The sequence below is a fragment of the Otolemur garnettii genome, unplaced genomic scaffold, assembly GCF_000181295.1.
Source record: "Otolemur garnettii isolate 467f Iridium unplaced genomic scaffold, OtoGar3 scaffold00005, whole genome shotgun sequence".
NCBI lineage: Eukaryota > Metazoa > Chordata > Mammalia > Primates > Galagidae > Otolemur > Otolemur garnettii.
This window is the reverse complement of record NW_003852400.1, coordinates 19,772,048-19,789,373: the sequence shown is the minus strand read 5'-3', so window position 1 is coordinate 19,789,373 and position 17,326 is coordinate 19,772,048. Positions and strand designations below refer to the sequence as shown.

Below are 17,326 nucleotides of genomic sequence, written 5' to 3'. Positions count from 1 at the left end.
GAGACTCGCTTGAGCCCAGGAGTTGGAGGTTGCTGTGAGCTGTAATGCCACAGCACTCTACCCAGGGGAAAGCTTGAGGCTCTGTCTCAAAAAAAAAATAAATAAATAAATAAATAAATAAAAATAAAGAAAAATAAAAAATAAAAAATATAAAGAATGAAAATTTCTGTTATATGATGCTTTTGTGTAACCAAGAGTTATAGGTAATAATGTTTTTAGTGATTTTCAATGGTGTTAGAAAGCGGAACAGCTTCTTTTTAGATGCTAGCTTAAAAACAGAAATAAATATACCATTCATGCCTGTTCTGCATTAGGAATGGCACAGCTCTGATAAACACCAGGAATCCTTCAGTTGAGTGCCCAGTAGGACTGGTAGAGTGGCCACCTGTTGTCTTTCCTGTTACGTGTGCCTCTCCCTTTCTTCTGGTATCACAAACACTATTTCATAAATGAAATGCATTGCATATATTTTAGGTGGAGCTGACCTTATCACATGCAAGTCTCTTCCCCCTTCCTTGCATCCAGTAACCTTGTCTTCTCCCATTTAACCATAGTGATTGACTCAGGGAAAGCCAGGCCTTTAGCAGTTTCCTTTGGAAATTTCTACAGAGCTATCAAGGAAGATGCACCCTTCTTGCTGGTAGATTATGAGTCTAGGTATATTACGCACAGCTTTTGGTAGTCTGTTACGGATGAAGAGGGTCTGGTTGCCTGTCACTCTCAGCCAATATGTAGAGATGGGGATAGGTCCACCAAACGTTATTTGTCAGAAGGCTGGGATTCTGGAGAACAGTGAGAGTACCCTCTCCAAGACTGTTCTGTTCTTTCATTTCCAAAATTATAGTTTTATGCATTTTAGTTCAAAGTGAAGACCATGTTAACCCTTATCTTAAACAATAATTGGCAGAACTCATGACTCACAAACAATAAAAATTGTAATTTAAAAGTGAATCACCTAAATCAATCCGCCTAAACTACTCAAAATAGGTATCTTTAGGGTAGAAGCCAAACAGTCAGAATGGGAGACAGGGGGTGAAGATCAGGCAGGACCTAAACTGACCAGACCAGCTGTGTCGTGTCTGCCCTAGCCTGACAGATTCCATCTTATTCTCACTATATGTACTTTCATGTTGCGAGCTGGATGTAGGGAAAGACAGATTCTAGACTCTTGTTTATATTGTTTGAGCTCTAAATCCAGCCATGTCTAAAGCTAACTTTACTTCTAAACTTTTCATTTCACATGCATTTAAGGTACTGTGACCTGAATTTCCATAACTTTGAATGGAAAGAGACCTGATACAAGTGATTAAGAATATTGCAGACATAGTGTAGTTGTTGTTACTTAAAAACATTATTTTTTTTCTATGTGAGACCAAATTAAAAAAGGAAATTTATTTTGCAGGTTGGAATTTAAGATTTCTATTTTGTTGTCATCATTTAGAAAGTGCAACATGAAATATTGATTTAACAACTATACAGCCTGCCTCTAATCCTTCCCTATTTTTAAACTTTCCCCAGTAAGGATAAGAGTAACTATGTGTTTATATTGATGTAAGGACAGCTGTTGTTAATGTTTTTCTCTTGAGTCAAGGTACTTCAGTAGAACACAAAAGTGGACTTTGAAATGGTGTAGTGAAGTCGATCTTTTCATTTTGCAAACTGACGACTTAAAAAATATTAGTGACATAAACCAGCCTTTCCACTCTTCCTTCAATGATGAAGATACAAAGCCTAGAAAATTTTCTAGGTGAAATATTGCTATGAAGTCAGAGAGGGATAGAAAGAATTAAAGAAGAAATCTGGGTAACATCAGGACCATGAAAGCGCCCAGAAAAATGTTTGTCTTTGATGGGTGTGTGTGGATGGTTGAGTCAATAAGTTAGCAGAAAACTACAGGAAGAATAAAGATGTACACTTCATTTCACATTGCTGTTGAGACTTGAGGGCCTAGACTTTGGGTACCAAATGGGACAGTTTTCCTGAACGGCCTCCTGCTGAAAAACTCAGAGGAATGTTTTGCATAATTGTGTCCTGTGACTTGCCCTGCTGGGCAGAGGCAGTAGCCAGCCTTGGAGGTAGTGGGGTGGAGTGTGGAGCCCTGTGGGAGAGACATCTCTTTGGGTAGGCATAGAGTTTTCCTAAAAGGGAGTGGAGATTTTTTTATAGGAAGGGATTAAAGAAAGCTCATTCACTGAGGAGCAGCAGAGAAACAAACTTTAGACAGGACAACCGGATAGATACTGTTCTATCATTAAGAAGGGAACCCGTGACCCTCTTGAAATTGTTGTAACCCAGCCCTCTTTCCCCTGCCCACTCCTGTTTCCCAGCCCTCACCTGTCCCCCCCACCAGCCCATTTTCCTCCTCCTCCCTCCTCCCCCCAGGGTGGCTGAGAATGTGCTTCCCAGCCACGTTCCCAGGCCTCCTCCTTCTGCTAGGGTTGCCAAGAACAAGCTTCAGGTACAAGGAAGAAAAGTCCCAAGTTTCACAAAACCCCCAAGTTCTCAGTAGATGAACAATGGTGGAAAACTCACTGAGACTTGATTAATTACTATTGTATAACCATAATCATTGTGATATGAGATGTATCCGTTGTCAGCCGAAGCTGTATTAATTATTGTCCATTGCTATATCCATGACTACCCAAGTTGTAACCCCCCCACCCCCTTAACCAGCAACGTTTTGCTTCTGAAATATGCTTGCCAAGAGCCTATAAAAGGCAACTCACCCTCACACCTGGGCTGCTGACTGTCTCTCAGAGCAGCAGCCCCTGTGGCAGGTAAAATAAATTACCAATTAATTAACCTAAGTGGGGGTTCGACTCTATTTTTCCAGCTCTCCTAAGTTATTTCAAAATATTTAGGTTTTTTTTTGAGACAGAGTCTTTCTATGTTGGTAGAGTGTCATGATGTCACAGCTCACAGCAACCTCCAACTCTGGGGCTTCAGTGATTCTCTTGCCTCAGCCTCCCAAGTAGCTGGGACTACAGGCACCCGCCACAACACCCAGCTATGTGTTGTTTAGCAGGCCTGGGCTGGGTTTTAACCCTCCAGCCCCAGTGCATGTGTCTGGGGCCCTAACCACTGAGTACAGGTGCCAAGCCTAGTGTTTGTGTATTTAATGTGTGGCCCCAAACAACCTTTCTTCCAACCAACGTGCAGCAGAAAAAAAAACAAACAAACAAACATGGGACACTCCTGTCAGCTGAGAGTATGTTTGGGGGATTTAAAGCAATCATACTTCCTGTTAGAGAATAGCATCTTTACCAGAAAGACCTTAGCCCTGGAATTAGGGGCAAGTAAGGAGATTCTCAAGCCGAGTTAAGAGAGAAAGAGCTTGTGACTTGGGAGAAATGGCTAATACAATTTGTGCTAAATCTAGGAGTCAATTTAATATAATCTCTTCCTCTTCCCACCCCTAGGTCAGATTACAGAAAGGAAATAATTTTCTAAGGAAATTATTCTAGTTAATTTTTACTTCAAGTAAAGCATCTTACTGCTTAAGTAAACATTAAAAATATTTAAAGAAAGAAACTTAGGTTTGGGTCACAGATGCTTCATGTATGTCAACCCTCTAGAGGCTGAGGCAAGCAGATTGCCTGAGCCCGAGAGTTAGAGTATCTGGGAGCTATGATGCTGAGAGCACATGTCGTGAGAATATGATGGAGTCAGTCAGGCTAAGGCCAACACGACACAATTAGTTTGGTCAGTTTAGGAATTCTATCTGAAATCAATTTCATAGAAATGAAAATAAGATAAATAAGTGAGGGGAAATGTAGTAGAGACAGACACCCTCACAACTTTTCTTAGCTGTTTGTGAACTTAGAATGTGCTTTGAAACATATGAACAGTGTGGTTAAAAAGGCCAGCAAAGGAATAAGTAATAGAGATAATAATTTTGAAAGCAACCCGGGAGGTAGTGACACACTATGGAACAGGTTAATAATAGGTATGTTGGTTTTGATAATGACTTCCTTTAGTTATTCTTTTATTTTATTATTTATAGACATATATATACATTTTTTTGTTTTTGGAGACAGAGCCTCACGCTGTTGCCCTGGGTGGAGTGCGGTGGCATCATAGCTCACAGCAACCTCCGACTCCTGGGCTTAAGTGATTCTCTTGCTTCAGCCTCCTAAGTAGCTGGGACTACAGGTGCCCGCCATAGTGGCCAACTATTTTTTTGGCTATAGTCGTCATTGCTGTTTGGCAGGCCCAGGCTGGATTTGAACCCGCTTGCTCTGGTGTATGTGGCTGGTACCTTAGCCACTTAAGCTATAGGTACCAAGCCCTTTAGTTATTCTTTTGATTCTTATATTTAATGTACCTACAAGTTGTTAATCACATTAGTATGATGTATTTTTAGCATGCTTTAAAAATTATTCCCTATGTAAATTGTTGAAGTTTGTTGCGTAGGCAGAACAGTCTTGGAGAGACTACTCTCAACTGTTCTCCAGAATCACTGGCCTTCTGACAAATAGTTTGGTGGACTGATCCCTGTCTCTGCCTATTGGCTGACAGTGACAAGTGGGTGGACCCTCTCTGGACAGTAAAAACACCATAGTACTCTACCCAGGGTGACAGAGCTAGACTCTGTCTAAAAAAAAAAAGAGTGGACTGATGAGAAGTATAGGTAATGTAGGAAAAAGTTTAATTACTACACTCAAGTACTAAGATAGTACTGGGGAGAGTCCATTTTGACTCAATCATCTCCCTTTTCACTTTATGGCGTGCTTTTGAAACATCACCTAGAAAAACTGATTAAAATAGCAAAAGCTTGGTCACATAAAAAGCGGAGCTACCTTAAAGTTTTAATGAACAAAATTTCCTGCTTCAAAACTGTTTCACAGGAAGGTCAGGTCCCTGTGTTTCCAAGGTTCCCTAAACAGTTCCCAAAACTGTTTCACAGGAAGGTCAGGTCCCTAGTGTTAGGTCCCTGTGTTTCCAAGCTTCTTGGTTCCCAGTACTAAAGAATGGTTACTGGTATGGAGTTGAGGCAGTAAATGAGCAGAGCAAGCAGGTGTAAGCAGGCAAAATGTGAAAGGTTTGTTTGTTTGTTTTTGGTTTTTTTTGAGACAGAGTCTTACTGTCCTGCCCAGGCTAGAGTGCCCAGGTGTCATCTTAGCTCACAGCAATCCTCCTGCCTTAGCTTCCCAAGCAGCTGAGAATACAGGTGCTTGCCACAAACCTAGCAAATTTTTTTTTTTTTTTTTTTGGTAGAGACGGGTCTCACTCTTGTTCAGGCTGGCCGAAGTCTATTAAGGATTGAAGCATAGTACATTCCAGTGAAGGGATGTGTCAGAGCCCAAGAGTGGAGGAGACACTGAGTTTAACAACATTTCTCCTTTTATGCTGACTCCCAAATTTAATGCTATGTGAGTTTTCTGTTTATATTCAGTTCAGAACTGGATATTCAGGATTTTTTTTGGAAAAGGGTGAATTCCTGGAATTTTGAAACCCTCTCCTTTTCTATCCTTGTAAGGCAATCTCCAGCAGTCACCACAGTACTTGTAACTTGTCAAGACTGTGGTGGGTGTGATTTTTACTATACTAATGAGGTTAGTCCATTTAGGGACACTGTTACCTCAACTGTGCCCATGTTCCAAAGTCCCCCCTCCCCCCATCGAGGCCTTGATAATCTCTCTACTGTGTGGTTTCTCTACCTCTTTTGGATTGGTCAGTCCTTGGAGAGCCTCTATTGCAGACCAGACATCTGGTCAGTCCTTGAGGACCTCTTGAGATGTCATCTGTTCTTTCTTAGGAGCCCCCTCCCTAGGATCCTAATCAGGCTGCTTCCCAAACAACCCAATTCAGTATGGTCACATCTGTCTGTCAATGTCAGAAAGTCCCTGGGACATTGATTAGCCTCTCAAGGCAACTCACCTGCAATATCCGGCAGCTGCCAAAATAGCCTAACCTCATCCACCATCCATCCTGCTCATGTCTAACTAACTGCCTAACCTAACAGTGCCTGTGGTATGCAACCTGGTTCCACAGGAAACAAATATTGAAAACCCCACAAATCATAAGATAGGCCAGGAGTTTTCAAACGTTTTGGTTTTAGGACTTATAATCATGAATTATTAAGAACCTCAAAGAACTTTTTTTTTTTAATGTGGGTTATATTTATCAATATTTGCAGCATTACAAATTAAAACGGAGAAATAAAAGTATTAGTTTATTGAAAATAACAATCCATGCTAACATAAATAATGTTCTTTCATGAACATAGCTATATTTTCAAAACCAAAAAAATTAGTGAGAAGGATCACATTGATTTACATTTTCGTAAATCTGTTTTATGGCTGGCTTAATAGAAGACTGTTGAGTTCTCATATCTGCTTCTGTATTGAATCTATTGCACTATCTATATAATCTTGGTTGAAGTCTATTAGGAAAATCTCAGTTCATACAGATGTATACTTGGAAAAGGAAGTAATATTTTAATAGCCTTTTCAGATAATTATGGATATTCTTATATTTTTATTTTTTATTTCTTTTCGAGACCAAGTCTCAAGCTGTCACCCTGGGTAGAGTTCCATGGTGTCACAGCTCACAGCAACCTCCAACTCTTGGGCTTAAGCCATTCTCTTGCCTCAGCCTCCCAAGTGGCTGGGACAACAGGTGCTGGCACAACGCTCAGCTATTTTTTTTTTTTTTTTTAGAGACAGGATGTGGCTCTGGCTCAGGCTGGTCTCTAACTCCCGAGCTCAGGCAATACATCTGCCTTGGCCTCCCAGAGTGCTGGGATTACAGGCATGATCCACTGTGCCCAGCTATTTCTTATTATCATTGTTCTATGTTTTTTATGATTTTATTTTATTTATTTATTTATTTATTTTTTTGCAGTTTTTGGCTGGGGCTGAGTTTGAACCCACCACCTCCCATATATGGGGCCGGCACCTTACTCCTTTGAGGCACAGGCGCTGCTCGTTTTTTATGACTTTAATATAGAGTATGGGACAGGGAACATAGCTTAGGAGTACGATGTTCAATTAGACCCCAGTAAGACCACAAACATAAATTATAGGAGTGGTAATTAATACTTGGGAAGTCTCATGTTTAGACAATTTGGCATTTTTGACCATACTGAGGTAACAGAAGAAAGCAGATATTTTATTTTTATTTTTGGGAAACTTTTCTTTTTAATGAGGTTTAGAAGTTTTGTTTTTTTTTTGTTTTTTTTTTTTTTTTGAGATAAGAGTCTTACTATATGGACCTCGGAAGAGTACTGTAGTGTCACAGCTCACAGCAACCTGTAACTCTTGGGCTTAAGCAATTCTCTTCTCTCATTGTTTTGGTTGTAGTTGTCGTTGTTTGGCAGGCCCAGGCTGGGTTACAGCCTGCCATTCTGGTATATGTGGCTGGCACCCTAGCCACTGAACTACAGGCCTGAGCCAACGTTTTGAATTTTTTAATTTCTCAAAAATACTTACTCTTCCTGAGAGGGCATCCCTGGCCGAGTGAGCCTTGTCTGTTTAGTAAGACAGTCTCTTTGTCTTAAAGGGACAGGCTGTGTATTTTTAAACAGATTTTGTTTGTTTGTTTTTTGAGACAGAGCCTCAAGCTGTCACCCTGGGTAAAGTGCTGTGAAGTCATAGCTCACAGCAACCTCTAACTCCTGGGCTTAGTGATTCTCTTGACTCAGCTTCCCAAGTACCTGGGACTACAGGCACCTGGCACAATGCCCAGCTATTTTGGGGTTGTACTTGTCATTGTTGTTTAACAGGCCCAGGTTGGATTCAAACCCACCAGCTCTGGTGTATATGGCTGGCACCTTAGCCACTTGAGCTACAGGTGCCCAGCTGATTTTGGGTTTTTTGATCTACTTCTTTCTTGTCTCTGTTCTTTTTTGTCCATTATCTGTAATCATTTTTTAATTTAATTTTTACTTATTTGTAATAAACAAATATTAATTTTAAGTTTATTATTATTTCTAATAATTTAATACATCAAGATATGACTCTTTTCCTAAATACCCACATATATACCCATAGCTGTGAGCAGTGAAGCCATGATACTCTACCCAGGGTGAGTAGAAAACAAAAAAAGAAAGAGGACAGAATAAAAGAGTAAGAAGGTATAGGCTTACAGAACAAGACATGTTGCCAAAAGGGTGTCACGGAAAAGCCATGTTGCGAAGAATAAGCATGCTTATTGAAACTGTGTTTTAAATAAAGGTGACCATCTGCTTGCTCAGGCAAAATGGTGAACTTTCTTTATTCACTGTTGGTTTATATAGTCAATCTTGTGCATGCGCACTATACAGCAATGACCTCATTAACATTCATTACAATCCCTTTGCACATGTGCATTGGACATCAATGACTCCATTAATCCATTTAAGCATCTTAGGACCACCCGCCCTGTGAGTAGCTTCTCCCTGGTGATCTGATAATCCACCCAACATACACCTTTAAGCATAACCCTTTAAACATAACCTGTTTTGACATAATTTAATGAAGAACATGTCATCAGTTATTATTTTCTTTGATATTATCTGATGAAGCCTGAGGCTATAGGGGAAAGAGACGATTTGAAAGTCTGTTCTGGCTCCGCGCCTGTGGCTCAACCGGCTAAGGCGCCAGCCACGTACACCTGAGGTGGCGGGTTCGAATCCCCAGCCCAGACCCGCCAAACAACAATGACGGCTGCAACCAAAAAATAGCCGGGCGTTGTGGCGGGCGCCTGTGGTCCCAGCTACTTGGGAGGCGGAGGCAGGAGACTCGCTTAAGCCCAGGAGTTGGAGGTTGCTATGAGCGTGATGCCATGGCACTCTACCCAGGGGGATAGCTTGAGGCTCCATCTCAAAAAAAAAAAAAAAAAGAAAGTCTGTTCTACTGATCATGCCATTTGGAGACAGTTACTTGGAATATTTAAGCAAACCATAAAGAAACTTCTTGGGCACACAGAAATTTGTGTGCAAACCTCTGCTCCCATGTAGGCCTTAAGTCAGGGGGCTTTTGCTGGAGACTTTTTTTTGCAGTTTTTGGCTGGGGCTGGGTTTGAACCCACCACCCCCGGCATATGGGGCCAGCACCCCGCTCCTTTGAGCCACAGGCGACACCCTTCCTGGAGCCTTTTATAAGGAATTCTCAGGCTGGACTTCTCAAAAGCCTTTCATGAGCCCAGGTTTCATCTGTGCCATTAGATACCTGTATGCATTGGGTAAATTCCTCTTCTCTTGAGGTCCCCTAGGACATTACCATTCCTGGACCTGTCAGCAAGCGACTTTCGTCACTTACCACAGATCAGGAAAGGTTATTGATGGGTATCTGGCCAGTTTTCCAAAGGGCTTTTTCATTTGCCTTATAAAGTCAACCTTAATTCCTTAATGCAGTCTGGAAATGCTATTCCAGCCAAAGCCTTGGTCATGTTAGGCCTGCAACCAACCTGGCCACATGGGATTCTGCCTCAGTTTCTTACAAGTATGCCTGCACAAAGTCTTTTCACTATTCTCTCTCAAACGGCTTTTTTGGACAGAGGCATATAGGCATTTTGCCTATAAAGACATATTTCCCATAGATAGCAAATGTGCCTCCACTGTTGCAGCAAAGAAAAGGCAAAGGCTATGGCCCTAGGTTTCCTTTTATACCATCTGGGTCAGTACTACCTCATGGTTCAGAGGTCATCTGAAACCTGAGTCTTACTGGACCTTCTTTGAGCTGGAAAGCTCCCCAGGAGTGTGGACCACAATGTAGATTTAACCTAATGACATAATTCGTTCTAATTTTAGGTCACCTTCAAGACTCTATTGTATAACTGTTGTTAGGCCAGAGAGTCTTCTACTTCCTTTTTGCAGCTGCATGCTAAATTCTGATCGGTAGATTAGTAGGCTAGTCCCTCTTCCCCAGGTGTGAGCAATCAACTGGTACAAAATTAAGATGGGAGGCACCAAGATGAAGGCCTGGGGGCCCCGCAGTTGTCCTTCCTCAAGAGAGCAGGATTCCTAACTACATAACATTAGTACCTTAAAGGGTAGTTGAAATGTCGAATATGAATTCTTATCAGTGAGTTTTTTATATTCTGTGGTATGAAAATTCATTGGTCTAACTTTTACTTTGAATGAAAATATTGTTTTATTGAATTATGGAAATATTCCGTGTGCTGACACATTTTATCATACACAAGTCATTTGTTACTAAAATTTTCTCTGTATAAAAGAACTAAGAAGCTATGAAGCAATGAAGTTCACAGTGGCACACAGAAGTTTTCTGAATCTCTTTGTTTTTATTTGAAAGTTTTGAATTTTATCATTGACATCAGTTGTTTTCCTTGAAGAAACTTTGTTCATTTTTACTCATTTTCAGGAAAATGTCAGTCAAATATACATGTGAATTATCTGAAATCTGAATTACCATAGTTTGTCAGTAGTTCATGCAAAAAATGCTATTTAAAATTAGCTAGTTACAAATACATGTACTTGAGAAAACTTTTATTGGAGGAATGTAAGCCCCTTTAAATGATCAGGTCCAGAGAGGCACTGGAATGAAACTGCAAGTCATGTCTCACTCCCTCCTTGAGTGAAATAATTATTCCTGAAGCTACTTACTATGTGGCTCCAGACTAACTGATGCCAAGTGGCCATAAAATGCAATACACTGGATATCATAACTCATACCCCATGGTCCAACAGTGTATAATCAGTAATTAATGTAAACAAATGAGAATTCCTGACAACTTTTATAATCACTCTCTCTCTTGATTTTTCTTTCTTTTAAAACTTGAGCCTTTCCTTTGCTTTCCAGAGAACTCCCTTGGAAGTGTGTCCCCTAGCAGTTGTTCTTAACCAGGACCCAAATAAACTCTATACCTTTATTAATTTTGCCTCAGCTTCTTTTGTTTGACATACTCAATGGTTAAAATTTAATGAAACTAATATTCACAATGTCAATAAGATTCTTAAATGAAATAAGCCTTTTAAAAAATTTTCTCCTGCAAGCGTGTAGCAATAGTTTGATGCATTGCCTCTGATTTGTGCTATGGCCCCAGAATTTTTTTTACAATTGATTTCACAACATCAGTACATATTCCAGTGATGGCAGCCACTGTTATTCTAAATAACCGTTACATACAGGACACTACTGGAAAGGCCCTGGTGGGGCCAGATGAGCCCTTGTGCTACCATGTGGAGTTTTTTGTTCAAGTACAAGGCCTTCTGTTATAAAGAGACTATTATTAAGAGACTGGATGCTCTAGGGACCAAGATGCCAGGGCAGCCTCCCAGGAGGCTAGAAGGCTAAGGACAGGACCTTGTGGCGACAACTCACAAACCTCTTGTGTTCTGGGAAGGTCACAGGATGTTCTGCCAAGACTTAGATAGATCGGTTACAGGGTACCCAGCCTAGGTGGCCTTGGGTGGCAACAATATAGCCTGGCCTTATGATAGCTCCAATACTGATACCTGTGGCCCCTTCTGTCCTTACCCCAACTTCAGAACCAGAGTCCCGACTTAACTATAGAGTAGACATGCTTTGAAGTAATAATCACTAAGATATGAGGATATTTTGTAACCTTGTAACTTATGAGGAGAAATCTGTGTAATGTACACTATGATGATTATAGTAACATTTTTGATGCTTGCTCTTACTGTGAGAGTATAAAAATAACAAAGGAAAACAAGAGCAGGGAACAGCTCTTTAAGACATCCTCGCCATTCTCCAGAATTGCTGGCTTTTCTGTACATAACAGTGGAATTGTTCATCTCTCATCCACTTCTCAGTTGATTGGCTTGGGTGACAGACTCACTGGCCTGGCAACACCAGCACTGAAAACAGCAAACAACAGTATGTCACAAAGACCTTTGAATCTGTCACTCTCCAAAGGGTCTTGGGGCCCACTGGAGGGCCAGGGACCATACTTTGATAATTGCTGTGACAGGAATTAAGATAAACTCAGAACATACAGACATGATTCCAGTTCCAAAGTTTATCTTCTGATACAGCACTGGTTCTCAACCTGTGGGTTATGACCCCTTTGGGGGTCGAATGACCCTTTCACAGGGGTCACCTAAGACCATTCTGCATATCAGATATTTACATTATGATTCATAACAGTAGCAAAATTACAGTTATGAAGTAGCAATGAAAATAATTTTATGGTTGGGGGTCACCACAACCTGAGGATCTGTATCGAAGGGTCCTGGCATTAGGAAGGTTGAGAACCACTGCCATGAGGAAACCTATGGAGATGATTACAGAATCATGGATTAATTAGTGATCCAAGAAGTGGCGTTGATGTCTTAATACCCAGAGAGATTAATGACAAAACTTGGAAGCAGGATCAGGTATGACAGTGTTGCAGCAATGCAGACATGAGATAATGAGGGCCCTACCTAAGGCAGTGGCGCCGAGGAAAGTGCAATTTTTAAAGTGGCGGAATGGTAGGACTTAGCTGCGAAGCGTGAAGGATGAGGGTAACAGGGCACAGCGATGCCCTTTTCACACTGGCATTACAGGAGGGGCAGGTTGGCAGAGGTACAGGGGAGGTAATGTTGGTAGCTAGGAATTTACTGACTGAGCTGAAAGTTGAATTGCTCGGTGGAGTGTCTAGCTGGCAATCAGATATTCCTACTCATTTGCTGCTTAACATAAAACCTGAAATAAAAGAATCAGGTTAGGAGCTCCTGTTAGTGAATTGGAAAGAGTTAAATTTGGTGGTTCTTTTAAGGGAGGGTTTTTTTTTTTTTTTTTAGAGACAGAGTTTCACTTTATCGCCCTTGCCCTTGGTAGAGTGCGGTGGCCTCACAGCTCACAGCAACCTCCAACTCCTGGGCTTGGCGATTCTCTTGCCTCTGCCTCCCGAGTAGCTGGGACTACAGGTGCTGCCACAACGCTCGGCCGTGGCTGGGTTTGAATCGGCCACCCTCGGTATGTGGGGCCGGCGCCCTACCCACCGTGCCACACCTTTGAAGCGGGGGTGGGGTGGGGTGGGAGTGGTGGTGGTAAATGAGATCAGGTTGACTGTGGCTGTTAAGACTGTTAACTCCGCTTCGAAATCTTTCTGGACACTGAACTCTCAGAATAAGCGGTGTTCCTGGGGACTGTTGCTCCAAATAGCTCGGATGTCACATAAAGTATACCTTTATTTTGGGAGAACTGTTTCCGTCTAACTCAGCACACCCGACAACCATTTGTTAACGTCCCGGCGGCACACTGATGCCGGTTCACTGGCTTTAGTTAGGGTGGGACAGGACTGGCCGCCTCGTCCCACCCTTCGTGGACAGTCCGCGTTTTCCCGACCTTAATTTTTACCTCCTAAGAAGTATTCACGAGCGTAGCTCGGAGTCCCCAGGGCCGGGCCCCAGGGCAGCGTCGTGGGCAGGTATTCCGCGAGCCAGGCCGGGGGCGGTGCTGGCGCCACCGCCGTGCTGACGCCACATAGGCTGAGATCACCTCAGGAGCGCGCGGTGCAATCACAGAGCGCGGCGCCACCAAGCGGACCCCCTTCAGCCCGCCCCCCGGATCCTTCCGCCGGGTCCCTCCGCCGCCGGCCCCTCTAGTGCTGTGCCCTGACGCCCTGCCAGTCTCAGGGTGTGGCCACCTCGTAAGCCATGTTCCCCTCCGGCTCGCTACCACTTGTGCCACAGGAGCAGCCAACCTCCTCGGGCCCACTCTCTGGCGCAGGGAGACGTCGGAGTGCCCTGTTATTGAGGGGGCGTGAGAAGTGCTATTTAAAGGGCGTGGCCAGCGGCCGTCCGGGCCGGCCCTGTGACGCGCAAGGTGGCGCGTGCGAGAGCCGGGGGTAGGGGCGGGTGACTAGGTTTAGTAGGGGACCTGGGGCCCGGGGCCGCCTTTGGACGCTCATCTGCCAGCTTCTTTCTCTCCGCGATTTGGAGGAGCTGTGGCGACCTCCACCTCCAGTGTCTCCAGCAGAGTGAAGCAGCAGTAGCGGCCGGGATGGTGCTGCTGGGCTTACTGCAGGCGGGAGGGTCGGTGCTGGGACAAGCGATGGAGAAGGTGACAGGTGGGAACCTTCTGTCCATGCTGCTGCTCGCCTGCGTCTTCACCCTCAGCCTGGTCTACTTGCTCCGCCTCGCCGTCGGCCACCTAGTCCAGCTGCCGGCTGGCGCGGTGAGTGCATCCCGGGAGCCCGGCTGCGGCCGCGGGAGGGCTGGCGGGGGCTATACTGCTGGGCTGGCTTGGTCCGTGGCGGAGCTGTCTGGGCCTGGGGCGGGGGCGGCAGCGCTCACGGTCGTGGCATTGGTGGCTGCAGCCGCGGCGCTGCTCGGCGGGGCGGTGATGCCAGCACATTGGGACCGGGAGTAGTGTGACTTTGCTGGTCTCGGTGCTGGCGACCTTGCTGTCTGCCTTGGCGGTGTGTCTGTCCTCGACAGGGGTCGTATTTGGCGTCGTTTGTGGTCATAGTAATGGCTGTGTTGGTGGCGATGGCCGGACGGCGGCTGTGGCTTTTGCTGCGACCCTGAGCCCTTGCTGGCCGCGGTCATGGCGTGGGAGTCCCCGATGGGGCGTGATGGCGATGTTATTGGCAGCCCTGGCCCGTGGCGGTCATCCTGGAGGCTGTGGCATTGCCCATAAAGGCGATTTCTAAGGGGGATGCGTTCCACTTGGTGGAGTGGGAGCGACTGGAGTGTGGTAAGGGACTTCCTCTGGTGCTGTTAAAATACCAGTTTCTCTAATTCAGCCCCTTTAATCATCACTAGTTTGACGCCTCCCAAATACATTGGATGAATGCAGCCTTATCAGTGAACAAAAAGTAGCTTTTGAAAACTACCCTTTACTGACAATGGAATGTGGACACCAGTGATCCAGTAGTTTTTAAAATAGATTTTATTTGAACCATACCAGGTGTGAGGTTTCTTTTCTTTTTGAGACAGAGCCTCAAGCTCTGGGTAGAGTGCGTGGCGTCAGGAGACTTAGTGCTATGATCTGCAGATCTCATTTTGTGGCATCTAAAGTACCCTTTATGATGAGTGCTAGAGAGTTCCTGCTAAAGCTGGTGTACTCTCTCTTTAAAAATCAGCAGGTTAGTCACTTGCAGTTAGAGGAGTATGAGATGTATTCTGTTTACTCATAAATGTCGCTGCTTAACTATTTTCCTTCTTTCTGTACCTCAAGTTGTTATTTTTATTTGTCTTTTTCCATACCTTCTTTAGGCAAGATTCTGGGACTAAGTGGTGAAAACGATGCAGTGGGTTCGTAGAACCTGAGCCGTAGGTTCTTCATTCACCAACTTAACCTGTGATCAAAAATATTCAGGAAAAAGCCCAATAAAAAAATACAAATAAAAATACAGCAAAACTCTTTTCATAGCATTTACATTGTATTAGGTATTATAAGTAATCTAGAGATGATTTAAAGTATGGGAGAATGTGCAAATACTGTGCCCAGATAAGAGACCTGAGCATACCTGGATTTTGGTATTTGTGGAGAGATCCTGGAACAAATCCCCCCTGTGTACTAAGGAATGAATGTAGTTTGACCTTTTTGTTTTTGCATCATTAGTGGTTAGAGAAGTTGCCTGGAGACACCAGTAGGAGATATGCTGGACAGTGCCCATCATTTAAAATTGCAGTGCCTTTGTGTTTGTAGTCATTCATCTCACACTGTGTTTTGAGTTTCTGTTCTTTTTACAATAGTTATTCTCCTCAGATATTTGCACGTTGACTGTTATTAAGTTACTTTTGATGCTTTATTTTTTTGGTAACTTTTTTTTAGTGTTAATGGCAAATTTTATTTTCTTGTTTGGTCATGAAACTAAACTGGGTTTGGGTTTCTCTCTTAAAATGAGAACTGAATTTATTTCTTTTTCTTGTAGAAAAGTCCACCGTACATTTTCTCTCCAATTCCATTCCTTGGGCATGCCATAGCATTTGGGAGAAGTCCAATTGAGTTTCTGGAAAATGCATATGAGAAGGTAAGATTTCCAAATAATAAGAGGCACAAAGAAGCTAGTTTAGATAAGTGCCTAGAGGTACCTGCTGTGTCCTAGGGGAGTCTTTGAGGCACCCCTTGAGAAACCTGTGGTCTTGGCAACTGTGGTTTAAAAACCACTGTTCTGAATTTTGTATTCACTGATTATTGTTAAATTTGATGCTAATTGACCTTCATTTTTCTTAACCTTGCATCTCTGGCATTTTTGAACCTGCTTTTCAGTGAGTTCACTGTTCCCTGTCTAGCTCCTCTACCTGTTAACTATGTGACTTTGCTTCTGTAGTTAGAGAACTTTACCTCTCTGTGCTTTAGTTTCCCTCGTTTATAAAATGTAATACTACTAATACTAGTACCTACTTCACAGTCATCTGCTGTTAAGATTATAACACACACACAGATACACATAGAGTAGAGAAAGTGCCTTAAGAACGTGGTAACTATTATTATTACTACCTCAGTTTTGTAGCCTATAGAATGAATAAATCTAAAAAGGTTCTTGTGGAGCTTCAATGAGGTAATCTTCATAAAGTGCTAAGTACTGGCACACAGTAGGTCTTTTATAATTATTACTGTGAGTGGGAAGAAAAAAAAGAATAGGATTATATAAATATGAGTAGGGCTGTATGCTTGAAATTGAGAACATGAAGGACTTCCTAAGAGATAGTTTTTAATCCCTCTTTAAATAGGAGACAAAGTCATTTGCTTTGATGGAGAAGTAAAAAGATTCAGAAGTTTCCAAAAGTGAAGGTTGGAATTAGTCATTGTGAATAGAAAAGTAAGCCCATCTCAGGAACACAGCAGGATTGTCGAGCAGTATTAAAACTGTTCCAACATAGGCAATTATAAAAGTAGTAAAAAACTAATATGGTGCTTGGAAGGAGAAAATAACTGGTATCTTTCAAGGTTGAAGCTTTTTTGTTTGAGAACACTGAAAAGATCCAAGGATAGGGAAATTTAAGGTACACTATTTTGGCAAGAGTGTAACTGAAATGATGGACCAGGAACTGATGTGAAAAAAGAAGGAAAGTAAAGAAAGGAGGCTAATAGATCAGAAGAAAGGAAATGTGACACGGACTGGAAGATCTAATGAGAGAAAGGAATGATTATAATTGAAGAAGTAGCTCAAGCAAACCAAAGGAGGGCATGGTCTGAGAATAGGGTATCTGTTGATCACAATTAGAGGTAGAACAACAGTGACAGCAAGTCCAAAGTGAGTCTGAGAAGTAAATGGCTGAATTGGTGGTATAGGAAAACTCATTACAGAGGTAAGGGGCAAAATTTGAGAAGCCATGTTGTATGGGTCACCCACGTGTAATACTCAGTTTATACTGATAACCTTTGTTATCTTGTGTATTATATCTTGTTATTATAATTTTAGAAGTCAAACATGACTTAAGTTTTGCAATTTTAGTACAGGTTTTTCTGTTTTAAAATAT

General features: G+C 42.7%; 2 protein-coding genes across 2 annotated transcripts in view; both read left to right on the top strand.

The window, feature by feature from the left end:
• The window catches only part of LRRD1 (leucine rich repeats and death domain containing 1), a 38,334-nt gene extending 24,836 nt beyond the window's left edge, over positions 1-13,498 (top strand). Inside the window, exon 5 of the mRNA XM_012811044.1 lies at positions 13,291-13,498. Within this exon, the coding sequence (XP_012666498.1) occupies positions 13,291-13,498 (208 nt within the window). The remainder of the gene's footprint in view (positions 1-13,290) is intronic.
• A 211-nt stretch (positions 13,499-13,709) lies between these two features.
• Positions 13,710-17,326, top strand: part of LOC100959700 (lanosterol 14-alpha demethylase) — a 24,621-nt gene continuing 21,004 nt past the window's right edge. The window contains exons 1-2 of the mRNA XM_012812124.2: positions 13,710-14,069; positions 15,775-15,873. Of these exons, the coding sequence (XP_012667578.1) occupies positions 13,896-14,069; positions 15,775-15,873 (273 nt within the window). The 5' untranslated portion in view covers positions 13,710-13,895. The remainder of the gene's footprint in view (positions 14,070-15,774; positions 15,874-17,326) is intronic.